Source organism: Cervus elaphus, chromosome 2 (assembly GCF_910594005.1).
Source record: "Cervus elaphus chromosome 2, mCerEla1.1, whole genome shotgun sequence".
Taxonomy (NCBI): domain Eukaryota; kingdom Metazoa; phylum Chordata; class Mammalia; order Artiodactyla; family Cervidae; genus Cervus; species Cervus elaphus.
The window spans coordinates 2,467,216-2,490,127 of record NC_057816.1 but is presented as its reverse complement, the minus strand read 5'-3'; the positions used below and the strand labels follow the sequence as shown (position 1 = coordinate 2,490,127).

The following is a 22,912-nucleotide window of genomic DNA, read 5'->3' as shown; positions in this document are numbered from 1 at the left end:
TCTGCAGTTGTGGCACATGGGTTTACTTGCTCTGCAGCATGTGGGATCTAAGTTCCCTGACCAGGGATGGAGCCTGGGTCCCCTGAACTGCAGGGTGAGCTCTTACCCACTGGACTGCTGGGGACGTTCCAGCGCCGCCTGTCTTGATGGCCGTAGCATGCCAGCGCGTCTTGAGGCGGGAGCGTCGGTCCTCTGGCCTTGTTCTCCTGCTGCAGCGTCGTGTGGGCTTCCTGGGTCTTTTGCCTCCTGTCCTTATAAACTTTAGATTCAGTTCGTCAGTACCCATGAGACGACTTGATAGGAATTTGATGAGGATTGAGCTGAATCTACAAATCGAGTTGGGAAGATCTGATACCTTGACAGCATTGAACAGTCCTACCCAGATGTGAACTCTCTCTCCATTTCTCTCTTCAGAGGTTTGTAGTTTTCCTCGTGTAGATCTTGTAAGTACTTTGTAAAACTCATCTGTAGGTATTTCATTTTGGAGGAGATAGTGTAAATGGTATTGGGGTTTTAATTTCAAATCCCAAATGTATGTCTTGGTCTATAGTTTTGTGCAAATGATCCCTGACCCCGGACAATACGACTTTTAAAACTCTTTGGCTTTAAAATGGTGCAAAAGCAGTGAATATCCAGTAGAAACCGAGCTTTGAATGTTGATCTCCTCCTGGACTAGTGACGTGCAGTCTGCTGCCCTCCTGGGGTGCTGGGCGTCAGCAGTGAGCCTCGGCTCCCAGCCAGCTACTCGATCACCATGGTAAGCCACTGATGCACCAGATTTCCCCAGTGGCTCAGTAGAGAATCTGCCTGCCAATGCCGGGGGCATGGGTTCAGTCCCTGATCTGGGAAGATCCCACATGCTGTGGGGTCACAACTGTTGAGCCTGTGCTCTGGAGCCGCAGTAGGAGAAGCCGCCGTAATGAGAAGCCCACGCACGGCAACTGGAGAGTAGCCCCACTCGCCGCAACTGGAGAGAAGCCCGTGCAGCAGTGAGGGCCCAGCGCAGCCTTGAGTGAATAAGTAAACACACGGAGCAGCGGTCCATTAAACAAACCTGATCCACCTGCAGCGATCCGCGCCCACACGCGCGCTCTGGTTTTCACTTTCCGCATTCAGCACATGATTCGAGTTTATAAAGTAGGATTCGCTGTAAAGTCAGATGGTCAACACTTAGTTATAAAGCAGGGTCGGTGTGAGATGGTTTTTCCAACTGTAGGCTAACGTGTTCTAAGCACGTTTAAGGTACCCCTGGCCAAGTTAGGATGTTTGGTAGGTGAGCTGTATTAAATACATTTTTCAACTTAATGGTATTTTCAGCTTAAGAAGGATTTATAATCCTGTCATAAGTTGAAGAAGATCTGTGTCTATTTTCTTTCTTTTTCTTGCTTTATCACATCAGCGGGGACTTCCAGTTCGACGCTGGAAGAGTGATGAGAGGGGACATGCTTGCATCGCACCTCATCTTAACGGGAAGGCTTCAAGTTTCCCACGCTTATGTCTGATACTAACTGTGGGCTTCCTGTAGCTGTTTTCCGCCAAGTTGAGGAAGTGCCCCTCTATTTCTAGTTGACTGAGAGTTTTTGTCATGAATGGATGTTAGACTTTGTCCAGTGCTTTTTCTGCATTGATATGATACGATACTGATAAGTGATCATATGATTTTTCTTTTTTAGTCTGTTGATGTGATCATTTACATTATTTGATTTTGTAAAGTTGAACCAGCCTTGCATACGTGTGATCAACTTGGTTGTGGTATATGATCCTTTTTATGCTTCTGTACATTCAGTTTGCTAATATTTTGTTAACAGTTTTTTAAATCTATGTTCTTGAGAGATACTGACCAATGGTTTTCTTGTAGTGACTTTGGTTCAGGTATTAGGGTATGCTGTCCTCTTCTAGTTTCCTAAGGTGAAACCTGATTTCAGATATTTTTTTCTCTTCTGATAAATGCATTCTGTGTTACAAATTTCCTCTGAACACTGCTTGTCGGAGTCCTTTAATGGACTGGAACCTGGTGGTCCGGAGTCGACGATGAGAGAGTGAAAGAAGGAAAGAGGCTAATATTCCCTGGGTTATGCAGCCGGCCTTCGCGCTCCAGAGAATCAGCCAGAAATAGAGAGAAAGACACGGGGACCCAAGCTCTGATGGAAGAAGGGTGCTTTACTGAATTCTGTAAGAGTGTATATACCGGTAGCTTCTTTAGATAAAGATCAAGAGACCAGACTTTACAAGTTTACCAGGGAAGCAAGGAGCGGTAGCGGCCATAAGGCCAAGAGGCGATCCATATCAAAAGAGGGCCATAAATAGTTACTTTTCACCTTATGGATTCCTCAGCCCCTGGAGAGGCTTGCCTCTCCTCTTAATTCCTGAATGTTCAGGAATTAATAAGGAACCAGAGGATTCAGGACAGATCCAAAACAGCACACAGGAAGCCTCCTGTTGAATGATTCCTGACAGCTGCTTTTGCTGCATCCCATAAATGTTGATAAGTTGTGTTTTCATTCTCATTTAGTTTGAAGTATTTAAACTTTTTTCTTGCGATGCCTTCTTTGGCTAGGGTCTTATTTAGAAATGTGTTATTTAACCTCCATGTGTTTGGGGGATATTCCAGTTATCTTTCTGTTGTAGGCCTCTAGTTTAATTTAACTGTGATCTGATCACACACACCATAAGATTTCTGTTCCTCTTAAGTGTCTCTGGGTGTGTTTGATGGCGCGGCGTCTGCTCCATGTGACTGGAGGGGACGTGTCTTCCTGCTGTTGTTGATGAAGCAGTCTCTTTATAGCTGTCAGTTGCATCCAGTTGATTGATGGTGGTGTTGAGTTCAGCCGCTCCTTTGGAGTCTCTGCCTGCTGGATCTGCCCACTGACGTCTCCGTCTGTGACATCGGATTCACCTGTTCCTCTTGTCGTTCTGTCGGTGTTTGCCCCGTTGTGTTTGACACTCTGTCGTGAGGTGCATGCATATCGAGGGTCGCTGTGTCTCTGGAGAATCGCCCCTCTATCATCATGTGACGCTCTTCTGTACCCTCCCTTTCGGATCCACCAGGAGTGGTTGACTCCTGATTTTGTGACACCCTTTCACTCCGTCGTGGGGACGGGGTGGCGGCTTTCACACCTTGGGAGGCGGGGCTGGAACCCGAGTCCCTCTTTTACCAGCCGCTGCCCCATCTCTCTTACCCGCTTCCTTCTTTTCTCTTTCTCTGTTCCTTTTTGTCTCACCACTTAGGAGTTTAGCTCATTTTCTGGTTTAAGCCTTTAAGGCCATAAATTTTCCTCCAAGTAAAGTTTTTGCTGCTTCCACCTATGTTGACATTATTCTTCTGCTTCTCAATAGGTTTTTACTTCCCCTTTGATTTGTGTTTTGAAACATGAATTATGTAGGTGTTCATTTGATTGAGACCTGCTTCCTCTGCTCTCTTGTTCTGTGTCAATCCTGCGGGCAGCGGTGGGCTTTCTGCCACTGCATGTGGGGCAGGCCCAGAACTCGCTTCCAGCTGCAGCCTGACAGCCCTGCCTCCCTGGAGCCCTGCCTCCTCTGCCCGCCCTCCGTAGGCACCAGCTGGGTCCTGGGAGGTTTCCCAGTAGCTCTGCTCTGTCTGGGGGCTGCTCCGGGGCTGCCCTGCCCGCCTCTGCCCTCCAGGCTGCCTGCGCCCTTCGCCCCTCCTTGTCCTCTGCCTGCGTCCCTGTCAGTGGACCGCAGACCGCCTGCCTGTCCGCACACCCGTCGCCGCTCCAGCTAAGGAGCTGAAGCCCTGGATCTTCCGGGGCTTCTGGGCCGCTGGGGCTCGGGCGCAGCCCTGATGCTGTCTCATTGCATCTCAGATGGCTGTTTCTGGGTGTGATGTGAGGACTGCAGTGACAGGACGTGACTCGTTCCAACGCTGCACCATTGTGGTCGTGACGTGGGGCCTTCAGCTGATGGCATGTGCCCGGCGGGGCGGCCTGGGCACAGAGACCTGCCTCTGGACCACGGCTCCATCCGCTGCTCTGAGCCTCCCCCAGAGCAGGCGTCCAGGCAGTGGGTGACCACACCGTGTGCCCTCCCGCCCTGCCCCAGGAAGCCCCGCCGCACCGCCGGGCCTCTCCTGGCCCACCCTGAGCCCCCGGCACGCGGTCAGAGCTCCAGCCTCTGGACGGCCAGGCCATCCACGGGAGCTCTGGGTCTCCTCCCAGGTCGGGTGCTGGCCGTGCACAGCGTCTGTACGCGTGAGGCGGAGACGGACGCGCGTACACCACACCCGCCGTGAGCCTTGGAACTTGCACGCGGGTGTACACATCCACTTCCTTTTCTTCAGGTGTTGCTGGAAGAAGCAAAGGATGTGCTTTCTGACTGGTTGGATTCCTTGCACGGCAGTGAGGTGACGGACAATTCTATTTTCTCCGAACTGCCCAAATTCTGGGAGGCGGAGTTCCACAAAGACATGGAGGCCCTGAACGTAAGTGCTGCCGAGACCTTGGTCTCTTGGGCCGGGGGCCCCGTGACCAAAGGCCTCACGGGATCCAGACCATCTTCATTTTGTGTGCAAATTCAGTTTAAAAAGAGAGTGGGGGATGGGGGGTGGGGGAGGGGCAAGGGACACCTGGGCCCCAGCGGTGCTGAGGCTTCTGGAGCTGGCCTCACCTAATCCCCAGGTCCTCCCTCCCGACGTCCTGACCCGGGTTAGTGAGTACGTGCCAGAGATTGTGGACTTTGTCCAGAAGATCGTGGACAACGGTTACGGGTGAGTGCGAGGCTCTGGGAAGATGTGCCCGGGGGCGCGGCTCTCTGCCTCCTCGGGAGAGGGGCAGGGAGGTGCGGGGAGCTGCCCAGGGTGGTGGTGCCCCGGGCTCCCGTCTCAGAGCTGCACGGCACGTGAGCAGCGGACGGGTCACCACGTGGCTGCAGCGGTCCTGTGAGGGCACGCGCCCCTCGTCCCTCCCTGGGTCCCCACCTCCTCTCAAGGACACCAGTCATGCTGGGTCAGGGCCCAGCCCGAAGGCCTTGTTTTAACTTGAGCTTCTCTGTAAAGGCCCCTTTTCCGAATGCAGTCAGACTGCGAGGTGCTCGGGGTCAGGGCAGGCAGGCAGAGGCGTGGGCGGCCTGCAGGGCAGAGTCACCCGGGCAGGGGGCAGGGCACGGGCCAGGCCTCTGGGGAGTGAGGGGCCCCCGGCCCAGCCCCGCTCCTCACAGCCCTGTTTGGCCCACTGGGTGGCCGTGTTGAACAGCCTGCTGGCCTGCCCGCTGCACAGGGCACGGAGCAGAACCCGATGGCCTTTGGGTCCTCAGGCCGGCCCACCGGGCGGCTCGTCACGCCTTCCCCGACGGCTTTGTGTTCCAGCTATGCTTCAAACGGGTCCGTGTACTTTGACACAGTCAAGTTTGCCAACAGTGAGGGGCACAGCTACGGAAAGCTGGTGCCCGAGGCCGTCGGGGATCAGAAAGCCCTGCACGAGGGGGAAGGTAAGCGGACCGGCTGGGGCCAGAGGCCGGGGAGCCGTGGCCTCAGCCCGCATGGCCGTGGGCGCCTAGGTTCACGGGGGCCCTGGCTTAAAAACTTGAGGGATTTCAGGAGCTTTCTACAGAGAACCCTTGAGTGTATTATTACCTAAGGAACAGAGCAGTGAGCAGCCACAGTGCCGTCCTGTGGGGCAGACAGGCCTCGGTGTCCAGGTTGGAGCTGACCGATCTTTTGACACCCAGAGTCCCCAAGGGTCGGGCTGGGCCAGGCTGGACTGCTGCCTGGCGGCGTGGAAAGGACACAGACGGTGACCTGCTGAGTGAGCACCCAGCACCTTCACGGGGTAGCAGGGAGCCTGGGAAGGGAAACCCCAGGGCACCCAGAGGGGCAGGAGACACGGGCTGCTCACTTACAGACCCCAGAGGGGCCCGGAGTGGACGCCGGGTGGGGGCAGGCCAGCCCCCGTCCCGGGACAGGAGTGAGCAGCCGTCGTCTGTAAGGTGGCTGCGGGGAAACCAAGGTGGGGGACTTGGGCCACAGTCAGAGCCGTCCCTGATCAGAGCCAGCTCCGATCTCGAAGCCTCGGCTCTGGGGGTGGACAAAAGCAAAAGTAATTTCTGAGTACCGGTGTTTAATCTGTGTAGAGTTTGGCTGTGTTTCATGTCATGGTATGCTTCAAGTACAGCTTCGTTCTAGATGTATGAGACTTACTCAGGCCAGGGAGTGCATTTAGTTCTACACCGCGGCCCGTCGTCCACCATGATCACTCACACTGAACATGAGAGCCCTTGTGCAGAGGTTGGCAACAGGCGACACTCTCAGAACGCCGGCAGCCGCTCGGAACGGCGTGTCGTCGCCACCGCGAGAGTGACCCGCGTGTAGAGACAGGCCCCCCGCCCACCCTAACCCAGGCATGTTAAACAGGGACGCGAGGCTTCTCCTGGACCAGGCGGGGTCCTGTTTGTCTTTAATTCATAAGTGTTTTCTGTGCTCTCACCCTCTCACACCACCAGACGCACTTGTTGCTGCCCGCGGTTCTGGAAAGCTCTGGGGCCGTAAAAATGTTTTTCTTGCCTTTTTTTTTTTTTTTGGACCATGGGTACAGTTTTCACATTTTATTGTCCTTACATTTAAATTTCACCATTAGCTACATGGAGCCTAAGTACTTACTGGACCCACGTCCAGACTTTTGAAACGTGATGCTGGATGGACGCGTGGCTGTAAGGATGTGATGTGTGACACTTTGTAGAAGACAGTGAACAGTTAGGAGGTGTCGCGGGTGTCTGCTTCTGTCCATCTGCTCTCACAGCCAGGCAGACGTGGGAGTCTCTGCGTTACAGCTGCAGGATGCGCCGTCCAAGACTGAACGGGGCTCCCTGGTTGCTGACTGAGTCTCCGCAGACTCAGGCGTCTTTGTCCCGGTTTGAAGGTGGCTTCGTTGTCAGGCTTCAGCTTCCTCGTGTACAGTGTCACACGTTTGGGTCCAGTGACTCCTCCTTAAGGGCTCTGTCGTAAAGAGATTCAGTTCCGTTCAGTCGCTCAGTCGCGTCTGACTCTTTGCGACCCCATGAACCGCAGCACGCCAGGCCTCCCTGTCCATCACCAACTCCCAGAGTCCACCCAAACCCATGTCCATTGAATCGGTGATGCCATGCAACCATCTCATCCTCTATCATCCCCTTCTCCTCCTGCCCTCAATCTTTGCCAGAATCAGGGTCTTTTCCAATGAGCCAGCTCTTCGCATCAGGTGGCTGAACAAAGTATTGGAGTCTCAGCTGCAGCATCAGTCCTTCCAATGAACACCCAGGACTGATCTCCTTTAGGATGGACAGGTTGGATCTCCTTGCAGTCCAAGGGACTCTCAAGAGTCTTCTCCAACACCACAGTTCAAAAGCATCCATTCTTCAGCACTCTGCTATCTTCATAGTCCAACTCTCACATCCATACATGACCACTGGAAAAACCATAGCCTTGACTAGACAGACCTCTGTGGACAAAGTAATGTTTCTGCTTTTTAATATGCTGTCTACGTTGGTCATAACTTTCCTTCCAAGGAGTAAGTGTCTTTTAATTTCATTGTCTACAATGATTTTGGAGCCCAGAAAATAAAGTCTTGTCACTGTTTCCCCATCTATTTTCCGTGAAGTGATGGGACCGGATGCCATGATCTTAGTTTTCTGAATGTTGAGTTTTAAGCCAACTTTTTCACTCTCCTCTTCCACTTTCATCAAGAGGCTCTTTAGTTCTTCTTCACTTTCTGCCATAAGGGTTATATCATCTGCATATCTGAGGTTATTGATATTTCTTCTTGATTCCAGCTTGTGCTTCTTGCAGCCTAGCGTTTCTCATAATGTACTCTGCATATAAGTTAAATAAGCAGGGTGACAATATACAGCCTTGACGTACTCCTTTTCCTATTTGGAACCAGTCTTGTGTGACCTGCATATAGATGTCTCAAGAGGCAGGTCAGGTGGTCTGGTATTCCCATCCCTTTCAGAATTTTCCACAGTTTATTGTGATCCACATAGTCAAAGGCTTTGGCATAGTCAATAAAGCAGAAATAGATGTTTTTCTAGAACTCTCTTGCTTTTTCAGTGATCCAGCAGATGTTGGCAATTTGATCTCTTGTTCCTCTGCCTTTTTTAAAACCAGCGTGAACATCTGGAAGTTCATGCTTCATGTATTTCTGAAGCCTGGCTTGGAGAATTTTGAGCATTACTTTACTAGCATGTGAGATGAGTACAATTGTGTGGTAGTTTAAGCATTCTTTGGCATTGCCTTTCTTTGGGATTGAAATGAAAACTGACCTTTTCCAGCCCTGTGGCCACTGCTGAGTTTTCCAAATTTGCTGGCATATTGAGTGCAGCACTTTCACAGCATCATCTTTTAGGATTTGAAATAGCTCAACTGGAATTCCATCACCTCCACTAGCTTTGTTCGTAGTGATGCTTCCTAAGGCCCAGTTGACTTCACTTTCCAGGATGTCTGACTCTAGGTGGGTGATCATGCCACTGTGATTATCTGGGTCGTGAAGATCTTTTTTGTACAGTTCTTCTGTGTATTCTTGCCACCTCTTCTTAATATCTTCCTGCTTCTGTTGGGTCCATACCATTTCTGTCCTTTATTGTGCCCATCTTTGCATGAAATTTTCCCTTGGTATCTCTAATATTCTTGAAGACATCTCTAGTCTTGCCCATTCTATTGTTTTTCTCAATTTCTTTGCACTGATCACTGAGAAAGGCTTTCTTATCTCTCCTTGTTGTTCTTTGGAACTCTGCATTCAAATGGTATATCTTTCCTTTTCTCCTTTGTTTTTCACTTCTCTTCTTTTCACAAGTATTTGGAAGGCCTCCTCAGACAGCCATTTTGCTTTTTTGCATTTCTTTTTCTTGGGGATGGTCTTGATCCCTGTTTCCTGTACAGTGTCACAAACCTCCATCCATAGTTCATCGGGCACTCTGTCAGATCTGGTCCCTTAAATCTATTTGTCAGTTCTACTGTATAATCATAAGGGATTTGATTTAGGTCATACATGAATGGTCTAGGGGTTTTCCCTACTTTCTTCAATTTAAGTCTGAATTTGGCAATAAGGAGTTCATGATCTGAGCTACAGTCAGCTCCTGGTCTTGTTTTTGCTGACTGTATAGAGCTTCTCCATCTTTGGCTGCAAAGAATATAATCAATCTGATTTCAGTGTCGACCATCTAGTGATGTCCATGTGTAGAGTCCTCTCTTGTGTTGTTGGAAAACGGTGTTTGCTGTGACTGGTGCGTTCTCTTGGCAGAACTCTCTTAGCCTTTGCCCTGCTTCATTCCGTACTCCAAGGCCAGATTTGCCTGTTACTCCAGGTGTTTCTTGACTTCCTACTTTTGCATTCCAGTCCCCTATAAAGAAAAGGACATCTTTTTTTGGTGTTAGTTCTAGAAGGTCTTGTAGGTCTTCATAGAACCGTTCAACGTCAGCTTCTTCTGCATAAGTTGTTGGGGCATAGTCTTGGATTACCGTGATATTGAATGGTTTGCCTTGGAAACGAACAGCGATCTCTCTGTCGTTTTTGAGATTGCATCCAAGTACTGCATTTCAGACTCTTTTGTTGACTATGATGGCTACTCCATTTCTTCTAAGGGATTCCTGCCCACAGTAGTAGATACAATGGTCATCTGAGTTAAATTCACCCACTCCAGTCCATCTTAGTTCGCTGATTCCTAGAATGTCGACGTTCACTCTTGGCGTCTCCTGTTTGACCACTTCCAATTTGCCTTGATTCATGGGCCTAACAGTCCAGGTTCCTGTGCATCATCGCTGTTTACAGCATCGGACCTTTGCTTCTTCAGTGGCCGCGTTTGCAGCCTGGACGTGAGCACGCATGTCACTTCTGTTCTGGAGTTTCCAACCAGGGGTCTGGCAAGACCCTCTCGGGCCTGAGCGCCTCATGCAGCACAGCCCCGACCCCCAGGGGCGCACTCTGCGTCCAGGGTGGGCTGAGGGCGGTGTTTGCGTTCACAGCAGCGGCTGTGTCCGCGTGGTCTGGGAGCTCTCCTGTGGGTGGGTTCTCTTTTTGGGGGGACCAGCGGGGGTCCCAACTTGCAGCATCCAGGCCCAGCAGGCTATGCAGAGTGGCCCGGCTCTCACTTCCCAGAATCTGCCCAAGAGGCCACAGGATGTTAGTACAGGACCCTGCCCACTCGAGCCGGGGTCCCATAGGCGGCCGGTGAGAACAGCACCCAACACCTACAACAGGCTCCGTCATCATCCTGACGCGGGGGCTGCGGGGGTGGGTGGCGGGGGGGGGCAGGGGTGGGGGCCCAGGCCTGGGTCTCATGACCTGAGGAGGTCATGGCCCTTAGACGCCGGCTCATGAGGCCATGGCTTCTGAGCTACATTTGGGGTTTTGTAACTGGACCCTGGGCAGCTCCAGACTCTGGTCACGGTCAATTTGGAGGAGGGCTTGACCACGATAATAAACACGTAACTAATTCCCTTGTCCCTGGGCGAAGACGATCCCACACTCCTCATGTCCGCAGGCGACCTGAGCGTCTCTGCAGAGCGCCTGAGTGAGAAGCGGTCCCCCAACGACTTTGCGCTCTGGAAGGCCTCCAAGCCTGGGGAGCCATCCTGGCCCTGCCCCTGGGGCAAGGTGAGTGCCGGCTGGGGCGGGGGATGTGTCCCCGCAAGGCCCAACCCCCGTAGGGTCATCACCTCTCTTCCCGGGACAGTCTTCCCCTCTGTGGCTGGTGGGAGGGGACTGCAGCACCTCGGAGGCCTGCATCCTGACTGTCTCTGACCTGAGCTGTTGGGGCAGGTCCGCCCTCTGACGTTGCCTGTGACGACAGTCCTGGTGGCCAAGAGCCACAGGTGGGGGGTGTCGGAGCAGGGGTCCGGCAGTGACACGGCCTCAGCCTTCATGGAGCTCGCCGAGGCCTCTTTGGCCTGCCGTCCCCCTTGGTTTTTCCACATGTGGGACTTGACTCCCCGCTGCCGCAGAGCTGGGCTTCTGGGGGTTGCGCCCACGGAGGCCAGGCGGGGCGCTCCCTCACCGACTGTGGGTCCCCAGGGGCGCCCCGGATGGCACATCGAGTGCTCGGCCATGGCGGGCACCCTCCTGGGAGCCTCGATGGACATCCACGGAGGGGGCTTCGACCTCCGCTTCCCCCACCACGACAACGAGCTGGCGCAGTCAGAGGTAAGGGCCGCGGCTGCTGTCCCGGCACGTGGGTGGGAGAAGGGGTAGGCGGCGAGTGCTCTCCAGCAGAGCCTGGCCTCCGAGTCGGGGGCGTGTGAATCAGATTGTTTGGGCTGATTCACACATGAGCGGCCTGGCCTTCGCAGTGCAGGCCCGGACCCACCCGTCCTCACCTCCTCAGGGCCCTGCCCAGCACAGGGGTCCCCCCTTCTGCGCCCCCTCGGGCCTGCAGAGGCGCCCCTGACCCCTGCTCCCGCCCCTCCCGCCCCGTGTGCCCAGGCCTACTTTGAGAACGACTGCTGGGTCAGGTACTTCCTGCACACGGGCCACCTGACCATCGCGGGCTGCAAGATGTCCAAGTCGCTCAAGAACTTCATCACCATCAAAGACGCCCTGAAGAAGCACTCAGGTAAGGAGAGCTGGCGTCCCTGTCGGGCGGGCGTGGCCGGCCGGAGCCTCAGGCCGCCTTTCTGCCTGCAGCCCGCCAGCTGCGCCTGGCCTTCCTCATGCACTCGTGGAAGGACACGCTGGACTACTCGGCCAACACCATGGAGTCGGCGCTGCAGTACGAGAGGCTCCTCAACGTAGGTGCCGCCCCGGCCCCCGGCCCTGGCCCCGCGAGGGCCCCCCGTTCCCGCCCTGGCCCCCGGCCCCGCAAGGGCCCCCCGGCCCCACCCCGCGAGGGCCGCGCTCCTCCCGGGCAGAAGGGGTCGCGGGTGCTGAGCTGGGGAGTGGCTCAGCCGCTTTCCTGAGACGCCCTGTCTCGCCTGCCTGGGACCCTCTCATCCAGGCCCGCCCGCCAGCTGCCCCGCGGGGCCCCAAGGCTGAGGTGGGGCTCCGGTCCCACAGAGAAACCTTTCAGCCTCCTTCCTGCCTGCTGCTGTGTTTCCGGGGGGTGGGGGTGGTGAGGGCGATGCCCAGAGCAGCTCAGGCTCTTCTCGGAAATTCTGAATGGGGTTTTCTAACTTCAGGAGTTTTTCTTAAACGTGAAAGACCTCCTCCGAGCCCCCGTGGAGGTGGCCGCTCAGTTTGAGAAGTGGGAGGACGAGGAAACGGAGCTGAACAAGAGGTGAGGTGGCCCCTTATCTGCAGGCCCACGGTCCCCGCGTCATGCCCGCTGACCAGCGCTGGGGGCAGCTGGTGACTCCATCCCTGGTGTCCGTGCGGAGCCGCGCTCAGAAACGGCGCGGACTGCCCTGGGCGGAGCGGTCCATCTGATGGCGCCCCGCCTTCCTTGTCCCGCTCAGCTTTTACAAGAAGAAGGCCGCGGTTCACCAAGCCCTCTGCGACAACATCGACACACGCACGGTCCTGGAGGAGATGCGGGCTCTGGTCGGCCAGTGCAACCTCTACATGGCGGCCCGGAAGGCTGCCAGGAGGAGGCCCCACCGTGTTCTGCTAGAGAGCATCGCCCACTACCTCACACACATGCTGAAGGTGAGCTGGCCTGCTCCGGGACCGCTGGGGGCCCGCGGGTCGGTGCCGGGACCGCTGCGGGCCCGTGGGTCGGTGCCGGGACTGCTGGTTGCCCAAAGGTTCGGTGCTGCTATCACTGGGGGCCCGCGGGTCGGCACCGGTACCGCTGGGGGCCTGCAGGTTGGCGCCAGGACCGCTGGGGCCTGTGGGTCAGAGCTGGGACCACTGGTTGCCCACAGGTCGGCGCTGGGACCGCTGGTTGCCCACGGGTTGGTGTCGGTACCGCTGGGGGCCTGCGGGCCCTGGGAGCCGCACCCCTAGCCTCTCCGCCTTGGCTTTCGTGCCCCTCTTCCGGGGTTTGACGAGCAGAAGCGCTTTCCTGCCAGTGGCCCCGAAGCGTCGTTTGGCACGCTCTCCTCCTGCTGCTGAGTCCTGGGGGGGGCCCTGCAGGAGGCTCTGTGGTCCAGTGGCCTTGGCTGGGGGTCAGAGGGGCAGCAGGAATTGGACCTGTCCTGCACAGTGGGCGGGCACCTCACCCTGTGTCTCCATGCCTAACTGCCCTCCGCCGCCCCGCCGAGCAGGGTCTCGGGCACCGCCGCCCGCCCCTCATGGACACGATCCCTGCCTGCCGTCTCTCAGCCGCGTGTCCTGCACGCTTGCTTTTTTCCCTAGATCTTTGGGGCCATAGAAGAGGAAAGCTCCTTGGGTTTTCCCATCGGAGGAGCTGGAACCAGCCTCAATGTGAGTGAAGCCCTCCCAGGCCAGGACCGCATTCCCTCCTGGACGTCTGAGACCAGGCTCCTGTGGGCCGCGGGCGGGCCGCTGCTGGGCTTGGTGGGGGGACCCTCTCACTGTCCTGCCCGTGCCGCTGTGCGGGTGCCCCCATGCCTGTGGGCCCTGTGCTGGACGGGCTCGCACGGCCGTTGGCAGCCCTGCTCCGAGGCGCGTGTGCCGGGCAGGGGCCTTCACGAACAGGGCGCCGGTCACAGCGACCCGAACGTTCTGTCTGCAGCTGGAGTCCACGGTCATGCCGTACCTGCAGGTGCTATCGGAGTTCCGGGAAGGAGTGCGCCGGATCGCCCGTGAGCACAGAGGTGAGGCGCGCCTGCGTGGGCACCGCGCCTGGCGGAGCTCCGCTTCTGGGGCGTCCGCAGGCCGGGGACTGGAGGGGTCCTGTCCTTGCCCGCAGAGGCCCGTGGTGATGCTCAGCTGCTGGGGCGGCTTCGCCGTCTGCACCCTGCCGGCCCCTTGTGCTCTCCCGAGAGCCTGAGGATGAGGGGGTCGGAACGTGTCCTCTCGGGCAGCTCTGAACAGTTGTCAGATGGGCAGCTGACGGCGTCAGAAGGGCGGTCCGCGTCCCATTGTGGTGGTCGGGACTCACGGCGACCAGCAGGGCTGACGTGACCCTGTGGTGGGCCGTGAAGCCCTGGGCCGTGCAGGCGGGGGAGGCGAGGCTGCAGGTGCAGTGAGGGAGTCCTGCGGATGGCCGCAGCAGGGCGCGCTCTTTCCCTCCTGGAGCTGCACTCAGAGCTTGGCATCTGCAGGGCCAAGAGGCCCCCGCGCCTGGCACGCTTTGCCGGGTGCCCCAGGGATGTCGCCCCCAGGCCTGCGTCCAGGGAGCCCATCCTTCTCTGCTGGCCTCCCTGGCGGCCGTGTAACTGCGTCCTTCCGGGAGCCCTGCTGGCTTCCCCACTTGGGGCAGGCCCACCCTGCTCCCCCATGTCCACCCCAGCACCTCCCTCCACGGGGCCGCCTCCACTCCTGTCTGGGCCTTGCACGCGGTTCCGTCCCAGACTCGGGGGCCGCTCCTCCAGCCTGGACTGTCCGGGCGGAAGCCTTGGCTTCACCACTGCCGGCGTGGCGGTGGCAGGGCCAGAACCTTGCATCTCCGCGTGCGAGCTTCTCCCCTCCCCGGGGCCAGCTCCCCCTGTGCTCTTCTTTTAGGGGCATGTGAGTTGTTCTCAGACATTTGTTCCGTGTGTTTAAGAGTCGGTTTATTGAATTCCTTGAAAATATCCAGTTAGGGTTTTCCCTTTAAAAAAAAGTAGTTTATTGAGGTGAATTCATATGACATAAACCGGCCACGTTGAGGTGCCCGTTCGGGCTCAGGCTCCGAGTGCCTTCCGGTCCTGTGTGGCGCCCCCCCCTTCCGGCCCCCAAACGTCTCCACCTTCCAGAGGCACCCCCTTCCCCCAGCCTCCGGCTGCCACCAGCCTGCCTTCTGTCTTGGGGTTGTCCTGTTGTGGGCATTTTACATGAACAGATCACACGGCAGAGGACGAGACGGTTCGATGGCATTACTGACTCAATGAACGTGAGTTTGAGCAAACTCTGGGAGATGGTGAGGGGCAGAGAAGCCTGACGCACTGCAGTCCATGGGTCGTAAGAGTGGGACACGACTGAGCGGCTGGACAGCAGCCAGAGCACACGACCTTGTCTGTTTGTCTGACCCATTGTTCCGTAAGGAGTTCAGACAGATTCCAGGGTCATTAGAATCCCTGGGATGCTAGCCCGGCTCTCCTGTCTCTTAAGTTCACTCTGTTCTCCCAGACTTCTTTTGAGTCTCATGCAGAGATAATGATGGGGATTTTTGCCCAAAGGGGAAGGGAGCAGAACCCTTCCAGCCTGTTCTTTGGCTGTTTTTGTCTGGCTTCTCAGCAGAATGTTTTCGAGGTTACCCATGCTGTAGCATGTGACCGTGCTCCCTCCCTTTTTAATCCGTGATTGTCCGCTGGATGTGCGTGCGGCGTTCTGTTCACGTCTTCAGCCCTGGATGGATGTGTGGACAGCTTGCACCTTGGTGCCCAGCACTGCTGTGGCCGCGTGTGTGTAAGCATCCCCTGGGCTCCCTGAGTTCAGGAGTTTCGGGTGCGCACCTCGGAGAGGCGTTGAGGGGCCGTGCAGCAGTTCTCTGTTTAATGTTTGTGTGGTGAGCCTACCGCAGGTCGCTCAGTCCTGTCCGACTCTACGACCCCACGGACTGTAGCCCGCCAGGCTCCTCTGTCCATGGGATTCTCTGGGCAACAGTACTGGACTAGGTAGCCGTTCCTGTCTCCAGGGCATCTTCCCGACCGAGGGATTGAAGCCGAGTCTCCTGCATTGAGGGCAAATTCTTTACCACCTGAGTCACCCAGGGAAGCCCGTTAACTTTTTGAGGACCTGCCAAAGCGCTTTCCACAGTGGCTGAACCATTATATACGGCACACAAGGGTTCCAGTTTGTCCAAGCCGTTGTCCAGACGCCTATCATTTTCTGTGCATCATTGTGACAGCCATCCTGGCGGGTGCGCGGTGGTACCTCATCGTGGCTGCGGTTTTCATGAAGTGATGATGAGCAGCAAGCTGCTTGGCCATCTCCTCACCTCCTCTGCGGACGTGTCTGCCCAGGCCCTTGGCTCATTTTCAGTTGGGCCCTTTGTCCTGCTGCTGAGTCGTCGGAGCTCTGTACTTGTTTCTGGGCACTAGACCCTCTTCAGATCCGTGACTCGGAGGAGGCTGGGGAGAAACCAGCTGTAAAGTAGCGAACAGGTTTGGAAAGAAAGCCTGGAGGGAGGCTTGTGCTCCGCGGACCAGAGCAGGTCTCTGTGGCGGTGAGGAGCCCACCTCGAGGACCGCCCCCAGGCTGCGGCGGTGCCGGTGGAGCTGGCCTGCTTCCTGTTAGGGCGCGAGTGGCCCCTGGGCACGTGCCTCGGCCAGCGCCCTGGGGTCTCCTCGGGGGGCCGTTGAGTGAGGGCCCCCCAGGGCAGAATGAGAGGAGGAGCCAGACATAAAGACCATCGTCCCCCCAGTCCTGCCTCGGGGTTGGAACAGGTGTCAGGAAGCGGGAGATTGCCTGGCGGCTGCGCGTGTGGCGGGGGCTCGGACGTCCCCTGGGACGTGCGAGTCGCGCGTTCATTCATTCACCCGTGAGTGGACAGGTGGGGCCCCAGCGGGCGGCGGGAGCACCCTGGGGCCTGGGGACACATGGAGGCAGGACCGGCGCGCGAGCGACCCCATGGCCGCGGTCAGGGCTGCGGGGAGGCACGCGCAGGGTGGGTGGAGGGCCTGCGGGCCCAGGTCTGCCCCCAGCTGAGCCTGCCGTGCCCAGGGCCGAGGCCTCAGGCCGGAGGGTCTCCGGAGCAGCTCTTGGAGTCAGCAGGAGTGGGTTCAGCTGGGGTGGCCCCTTACAAGGCCTTCACGCCCGGTGCAGACAGGCCGGCCTCCCCCGCATCCTCCCTGGTGTGCATGCCCCCCGCGGACAGGGCCTGGCTGGCGTCGGCACCTCAGGCCCCTTACCGGCTGGCATAGGGTCCCCCCGCTCCTGGGCCGGGAAGGGAGTGAGCCAGGAGTCGCTTGTGTTGCCTGTAGGATGAACAGAGAGGCTAATGTGCGGGTTAGGATTGTCTGAACCTGAAGGGCCTGTCCAGGCCGGCCCGGGGCCTCCCGAGGGGTCTGCTTGCCCTGCCCGCTCCGCCTGCTCCTGGGGATCCCTCAGAGCTGGGGCCCGGCCGGCCTCTGCTCCTTCAAGCCGGGCTCTGGGCAGCCCCCGCCCTTGGGTGGGGTGGGCCTGGCCAGGAGCGCTGGTGCCCGAGGCAGAGTGGGGGGTGGGGGCCCTTTCCTGTCCGTTGCTGGGCCAGGGTCTCTGGGTGCGGGGCGTGGGCAGCCGTGGGGGTCACCCCAGCCTGCAGGCACACGTCGGTCCCTGGAGAGCCCCGCCTCCACTCCCGCCTTTCTGGGTCCCGCCTGCGGGTCCCCAGGCCCAGCATGCCGGCTGTGGTGTGCCGACTGCAGGGAGCCGTTCCAGGGCTGGTCATGACCTCGGGGCTCGGAGCAAGTCCCTGGTCCCGGGTGGAGGGACGCGGCTGCCTCTCCCAGGACCGCTGCGCCCTGGCCACGAGGCTCAGTGTTTCCAGGGGCTCCCTCCGTGCTGCGGAGCCCTGGTCTCCCCGCGCCTACCATCCCGCCGCGCTGTCCCCACTCAGGGTCCTCGGGGCCAGTCTGTGAGCCTGCCGCTCAGCAGGGCCCCGAGCTGTGCCCGGGCCGCAGGGTCCCGGCAGGCTGCTCCGCGCTCAGCGGTGACCGTGGTGTCCGTGTTGGCTTCGCCTGCCTCCACCACCAGCGGAGGGCCCCAGGCGGTCCTGCGCCCGAGGACTGAGCCGTGTCCTCTGCCCACAGTGCCTGAGGTCCTCCAGCTGAGCGACGCCCTGCGGGACGACATCCTGCCTGAGCTGGGGGTGCGGCTGGAAGACCACGAAGGTGGGTCCTCTGGCTGTGGTGAGGGGCTACTGGATGGGGGCTGCCAGGTGGGGCTGGCTTTCGGGAGGACTGCTGGGACGGGTCCGAGGGCACCCCGCCTTTTGCAGGGTCCACGGGGCCGGATTGTGCCCCTTGGGCATCACGCCAGCCCCCCTCTGTCTTGAAAGACGACACCTGGGGCTCTGCTCCTGCGGCCTGACTGCCCGGCGCCCCTGATTCTGCGGGGACCCGTCCCTTGGGAGGCAGCCTGTGTCGTGTGGATCGTCAGCAAGTTTCAGAGCTTGTCTTCCGACGTGGCTGGGGTTTGGGCTGCACGGAGAACGGTCGGGTTTTAAACACTCGGGAGAAAGTCTTACTTTGTGACACCTAGCTGCTCAGTCTCAAGCCACAAGTCCCCCCCACGGCACAGTTAATGTTTGGTCTGTGGGAGCAGTAAGGGGGGCTTCCCTGCTTCCCTCTGGGGGCCCGGAGGGCGGGAGTGGTGGGCACAGGGCTGGGCTCGGGAGTCCCACGGCCGTTTGCCTTTCAGGACTGCCCACCGTGGTCAAGCTGGTGGACAGGGACACCTTACTGAGAGAGAGAGAAGAAAAGAAAAGGGTGAGTGAAACCACAGTGACTGGAGCTGGGTGTTTACTGAGCGCATGGTGACCGCGGGCGTGCATGCGCTTCACCGTGTAAGAGTCAGTGTTTGTACTCTTATTAAAGCACCAGTGTTTATAAATGTCGAAAGGGAGGACTAACCAGCTAGGTAACTACTTGGCAGTTAAACAACAACGGGATCAGCTCCTAATGAAGGGTGCAGAGCGTGAGGGGAGGTCTGTTGCTTCTGGTGACCTGCAGACGTATGGTCTCACCTGCCTGTCACCTGATGTGTCAGCCTGACCCCGGGGCTGAGCGTGTCTCCCCTCCATCCTCCCCGGGGCTGAGTGTGTCTCACCCCCATCCTCCCCGGGGGTGAGCGTGTCTCACCCCCGTCCTCCCCGTGGCTGAGCGTGTCTCACCCCCGTCCTCCCCGGGGGTGAGCGTGTCTCACCCCCGTCCTCCCCGGGGGTGAGCGTGTCTCCCCTCCATCCTCCCCGGGGGTGAGCGTGTCTCCCCTCCATCCTCCCCGGGGGTGAGCGTGTCTCCCCTCCGTCCTCCCCGTGGCTGAGTGTGTCTCCCCCCCATCCTCCCCGTGGCTGAGCGTGTCTCACCTCCATCCTCCCCGGGGGTGAGCGTGTCTCCCCTCCATCCTCCCCGTGGCTGAGTGTGTCTCCCCCCCATCCTCCCCGGGGGTGAGCGTGTCTCACCTCCATCCTCCCCGGGGGTGAGCGTGTCTCCCCTCCATCCTCCCCGTGGCTGAGTGTGTCTCCCCCCCATCCTCCCCGTGGCTGAGCGTGTCTCACCTCCATCCTCCCCGGGGGTGAGCGTGTCTCCCCTCCATCCTCCCCGTGGCTGAGTGTGTCTCCCCCCCATCCTCCCCGGGGGTGAGCGTGTCTCCCCCCCATCCTCCCCGTGGCTGAGCGTGTCTCACCTCCATCCTCCCCGGGGGTGAGCGTGTCTCCCCCCCATCCTCCCCGGGGCTGAGCGTGTCTCCCCTCCATCCTCCCCGGGGGTGAGCGTGTCTCCCCTCCATCCTCCCCGGGGGTGAGCGTGTCTCACCTCCATCCTCCCCGGGGGTGAGCGTGTCTCCCCTCCATCCTCCCCGTGGCTGAGTGTGTCTCCCCCCCATCCTCCCCGGGGGTGAGCGTGTCTCACCCCCATCCTCCCCGGGGCTGAGCGTGTCTCACCCCCATCCTCCCCGGGGGTGAGCGTGTCTCCCCTCCATCCTCCCCGGGGGTGAGCGTGTCTCACCCCCATCCTCCCCGGGGGTGAGCGTGTCTCACCCCCATCCTCCCCGGGGGTGAGCGTGTCTCCCCTCCATCCTTCCCGTGGCTGAGTGTGTCTCACCCCCATCCTCCCCGGGGGTGAGCGTGTCTCCCCTCCATCCTTCCCGTGGCTGAGTGTGTCTCACCCCCATCCTTCCCGTGGCTGAGTGTGTCTCACCTCCATCCTCCCCGTGGCTGAGTGTGTCTCACCCCCATCCTCCCCGTGGCTGAGCGTGTCTCACCTCCATCCTCCCCGTGGCTGAGCGTGTCTCCCCTCCATCCTCCCCGGGGGTGAGCGTGTCTCCCCCCCATCCTCCCCGGGGGTGAGCGTGTCTCCCCTCCATCCTCCCCGGGGGTGAGCGTGTCTCCCCCCCGTCCTCCCCGGGGGTGAGCGTGTCTCACCTCCGTCCTCCCCGGGGGTGAGTGTGTCTCCCCTCCGTCCTTCCCGGGGGTGAGCGTGTCTCACCCCCGTCCTCCCCGGGGGGTGAGCGTGTCTCACCTCCGTCCTCCCCGTCCCCGGGGCTGAGTGTGTCTCACCCCCATCCTCCCCGGGGGTGAGCGTGTCTCACCCCCATCCTCCCCGTGGCTGAGCGTGTCTCACCCCCGTCCTCCCCGTGGCTGAGTGTGTCTCACCCCCGTCCTCCCCGGGGGTGAGCGTGTCTCCCCCCCGTCCTCCCCGTGGCTGAGCGTGTCTCCCCCCCGTCCTCCCCGGGGGTGAGCGTGTCTCCCCCCCGTCCTCCCCGGGGGTGAGCGTGTCTCCCCTCCGTCCTCCCCGGGGGTGAGCGTGTCTCACCCCCGTCCTCCCCGGGGGTGAGCGTGTCTCACCCCCGTCCTCCCCGTGGCTGAGCGTGTCTCACCCCCGTCCTCCCCGTGGCTGAGCGTGTCTCACCCCCGTCCTCCCCGGGGGTGAGCGTGTCTCACCCCCGTCCTCCCCGGGGGTGAGCGTGTCTCACCCCCGTCCTCCCCGGGGGTGAGCGTGTCTCCCCCCCGTCCTCCCCGGGGGTGAGCGTGTCTCACCCCCATCCTCCCCGTGGCTGAGCGTGTCTCCCCCCCATCCTTCCCAGGGGTGAGAATGTCTCACCTCTGTCCTCCCCATCCCCGGGGGTGAGTGTGTCTCACCTCCGTCCTCCCCATCCTCCCCGGGGGTGAGCGTGTCTCACCTCCGTCCTCCCCGGGGGTGAGCGTGTCTCACCTCCGCCCTCCCCGTCCCCGGGGGTGAGTGTGTCACACCTCCCTCCGCGCCAGCACATGTCCTTCTCACACGTCAGACACCCTAGACCTCTGGGAGCAGCACTGCTCCGTGAATCGGGACCGACCTCGCTCTCAGGGACTCGGTGTCCTGCAGAGAAATGGGGACGGAACCGCCGCCCTTCAGAAGCGCTGGCCACAGCTCACGGGGTGGGCCCACGAGGCCGTAGGAGGAGACCGCTGTCGAGCTGAGTTTGGGGGACCGGGAAGGGCCTCCGCAGCTGTCCGGGAGAACTGACGGCAGGGGGAGTGGGCCCGGGAGAGGAGTGGTGAGGCAGCAGGGCTGCCCCGTGGACGCTGGGAGGGCTGTGCGCCGCGGGGGGACTCGGCAGACCCACGGTCAGCTCCCGGCCGCTCCTCGTGGGCACGGAGCCCAGTACCCAGCCCGCCTGCCCCCCAGATGGCGCCGCCCGGCGGGGTCGCCGTGCTGTCCCTGGTCCCGGGCGGGGCTCTGCTCCCTCCTTCGCGGTGGCCGTGCTGCGGGTGACCCCGTGTGTGGTGCCCACTCCCTGCCCTGTGTCCAGAGCGGGGCCGGGCAGGGGGCAGCAGGGGGCTTGTCCTGTTGCCCTCGCCCTCGAGCGGGGCCTGGGGGGCTCAGCTCACGGGGGTCTGCTGTCCCCCAGGCTGAAGAGGAGAAGAGGAGGAAGAAAGAGGAGGCCGCCAGGAAGAGACAGGAGCAGGAGGTAGCGTCTGCCTCAGCGGGGGGGGCTCCCGGCAGGAAGGCACTTTGACCCCCACTCTGTGTCTCTCGGGGCCCAGCTGCCCCCCACCTCCGTCTCCGCGTCCACGTGTTGCCCCAGGGAGGCTGCCCTGGCCCTGCCGTGTGCCCCATACCTCTCTGTCCTACAGAAAACCTCCGCTTTCCGCCTTTAACTCCCCCTGCCTAGGTGTTGCCTCCGCCTTTCTGTCGCTCCCTGAACTTGGGGGCTGGCGTGGGGCCCCCTTGTGGTCTCGGAACAGTGACCCCACATGTGTGTTCCAGGCAGCGAAGCTGGCCAAGATGAAGATCCCACCCAGTGAGATGTTCTTAGCGGAAAGCGACAAATACTCCAAGTTCGACGAAAACGTAAGAGGAGCCTTTTTTTTCTTTTCAGGACATTGTTAGACCATGAAACGGGGATGGCCGGGGTTTGAACTTGGCTGAGGAGCGTCTCTGCCCAGGAAGTCGGGCTCGTTTGGGCTGGTTAGGTCCAGCCTGCATGCAGGACTGCCCTCCGTCAGCGCGGCCCGGGGCTCTGGCCGGGGCTGGTTAAGGGGTTTGCAGAGCCTGTCCCCACAGGTGGTCCGGGGGCGTGGCACAGCCGTGCCGCCGGCCAGGGGCTCCGCAGCGGGGCCCTCCCGAGACCCTCCGGCCCCGGCGCTCTTGTGTGTGTTCGCTGAGCGCTTTTCAGCTCACACTTGCAAGGAGGCCGCCGACGCAGGTGGGCTGAGCTCCCCACATCAGGGTGCTGGGTGCAGTGTGGTGTTGGGGGGGTGTCCCGGATGACCAACGTGCTCTCGCCCCCCAGGGTCTGCCCACACACGACACGGAAGGCAAAGAGCTGAGCAAAGGGCAGGCCAAGAAGCTGAGGAAGCTCTTCGAGGCGCAGGAGAAGCTGCACTTGGAGTACCTGCAGCTGGCTCAGAACGGGGGCGCCCCGTGACCCCCGGGACCCCGCCCGCGCGCCCGCCTGTTTACAGCGGCCCTCGGCCCCGAGGGAAGCGCTCTGTCCGCAGAGGGCCGGGCCGCCCCCTGCTCTGAGTCAGTAATAAAGTCTTCCCAACCGGGCGCCGGGCTCTGTCTGCCGTCAGCCTGCATGGTCAGCGCGCCGGGCCGGCCGGGCTGCTGGGTCAGCAGGTCACGACTCGGGGGCTCGGACCGCTGAGTGGCTTCAGCCGAGGACCGTTCCCCCCCTCCCGCCCAGTACAGATGGCTATCAGCTAATCTCTGCTGTGTGGGCGCATTGGGAGGCATTTGAGCAGGAAAAAGACGGGCTCAAACTGGCAGGGCCTGCCGGCGCCGCACACAAAGCCTGCCCAGCCGGGCACTCAGGTCCTGCTAGCT

General features: G+C 59.9%; 1 protein-coding gene across 5 annotated transcripts in view; it reads left to right on the top strand.

The window, feature by feature from the left end:
• Positions 1-22,636, top strand: part of CARS1 (cysteinyl-tRNA synthetase 1) — a 42,080-nt gene extending 19,444 nt beyond the window's left edge. For 3 of the 5 annotated variants that reach the window (XM_043923948.1, XM_043923963.1, XM_043923970.1), the window contains 16 exons: positions 4,298-4,438; positions 4,635-4,723; positions 5,321-5,442; positions 10,465-10,577; positions 10,995-11,123; positions 11,403-11,532; positions 11,604-11,707; positions 12,095-12,192; positions 12,371-12,560; positions 13,212-13,280; positions 13,552-13,633; positions 17,693-17,773; positions 18,303-18,370; positions 21,492-21,551; positions 21,851-21,934; positions 22,377-22,636. In XM_043923948.1, the coding sequence (XP_043779883.1) occupies positions 4,298-4,438; positions 4,635-4,723; positions 5,321-5,442; positions 10,465-10,577; positions 10,995-11,123; positions 11,403-11,532; positions 11,604-11,707; positions 12,095-12,192; positions 12,371-12,560; positions 13,212-13,280; positions 13,552-13,633; positions 17,693-17,773; positions 18,303-18,370; positions 21,492-21,551; positions 21,851-21,934; positions 22,377-22,511 (1,695 nt within the window). In that variant the 3' untranslated portion in view covers positions 22,512-22,636. Of the gene's footprint in view, positions 1-4,297; positions 4,439-4,634; positions 4,724-5,320; positions 5,443-10,464; positions 10,578-10,994; positions 11,124-11,402; positions 11,533-11,603; positions 11,708-12,094; positions 12,193-12,370; positions 12,561-13,211; positions 13,281-13,551; positions 13,634-17,692; positions 17,774-17,880; positions 18,206-18,302; positions 18,371-21,491; positions 21,552-21,850; positions 21,935-22,376 lie in introns of those variants that run through there. The other 2 variants (XR_006344969.1, XM_043923954.1) reach the window with 2 other exon arrangements.
• Positions 22,637-22,912: the final 276 nt, after the last annotated feature.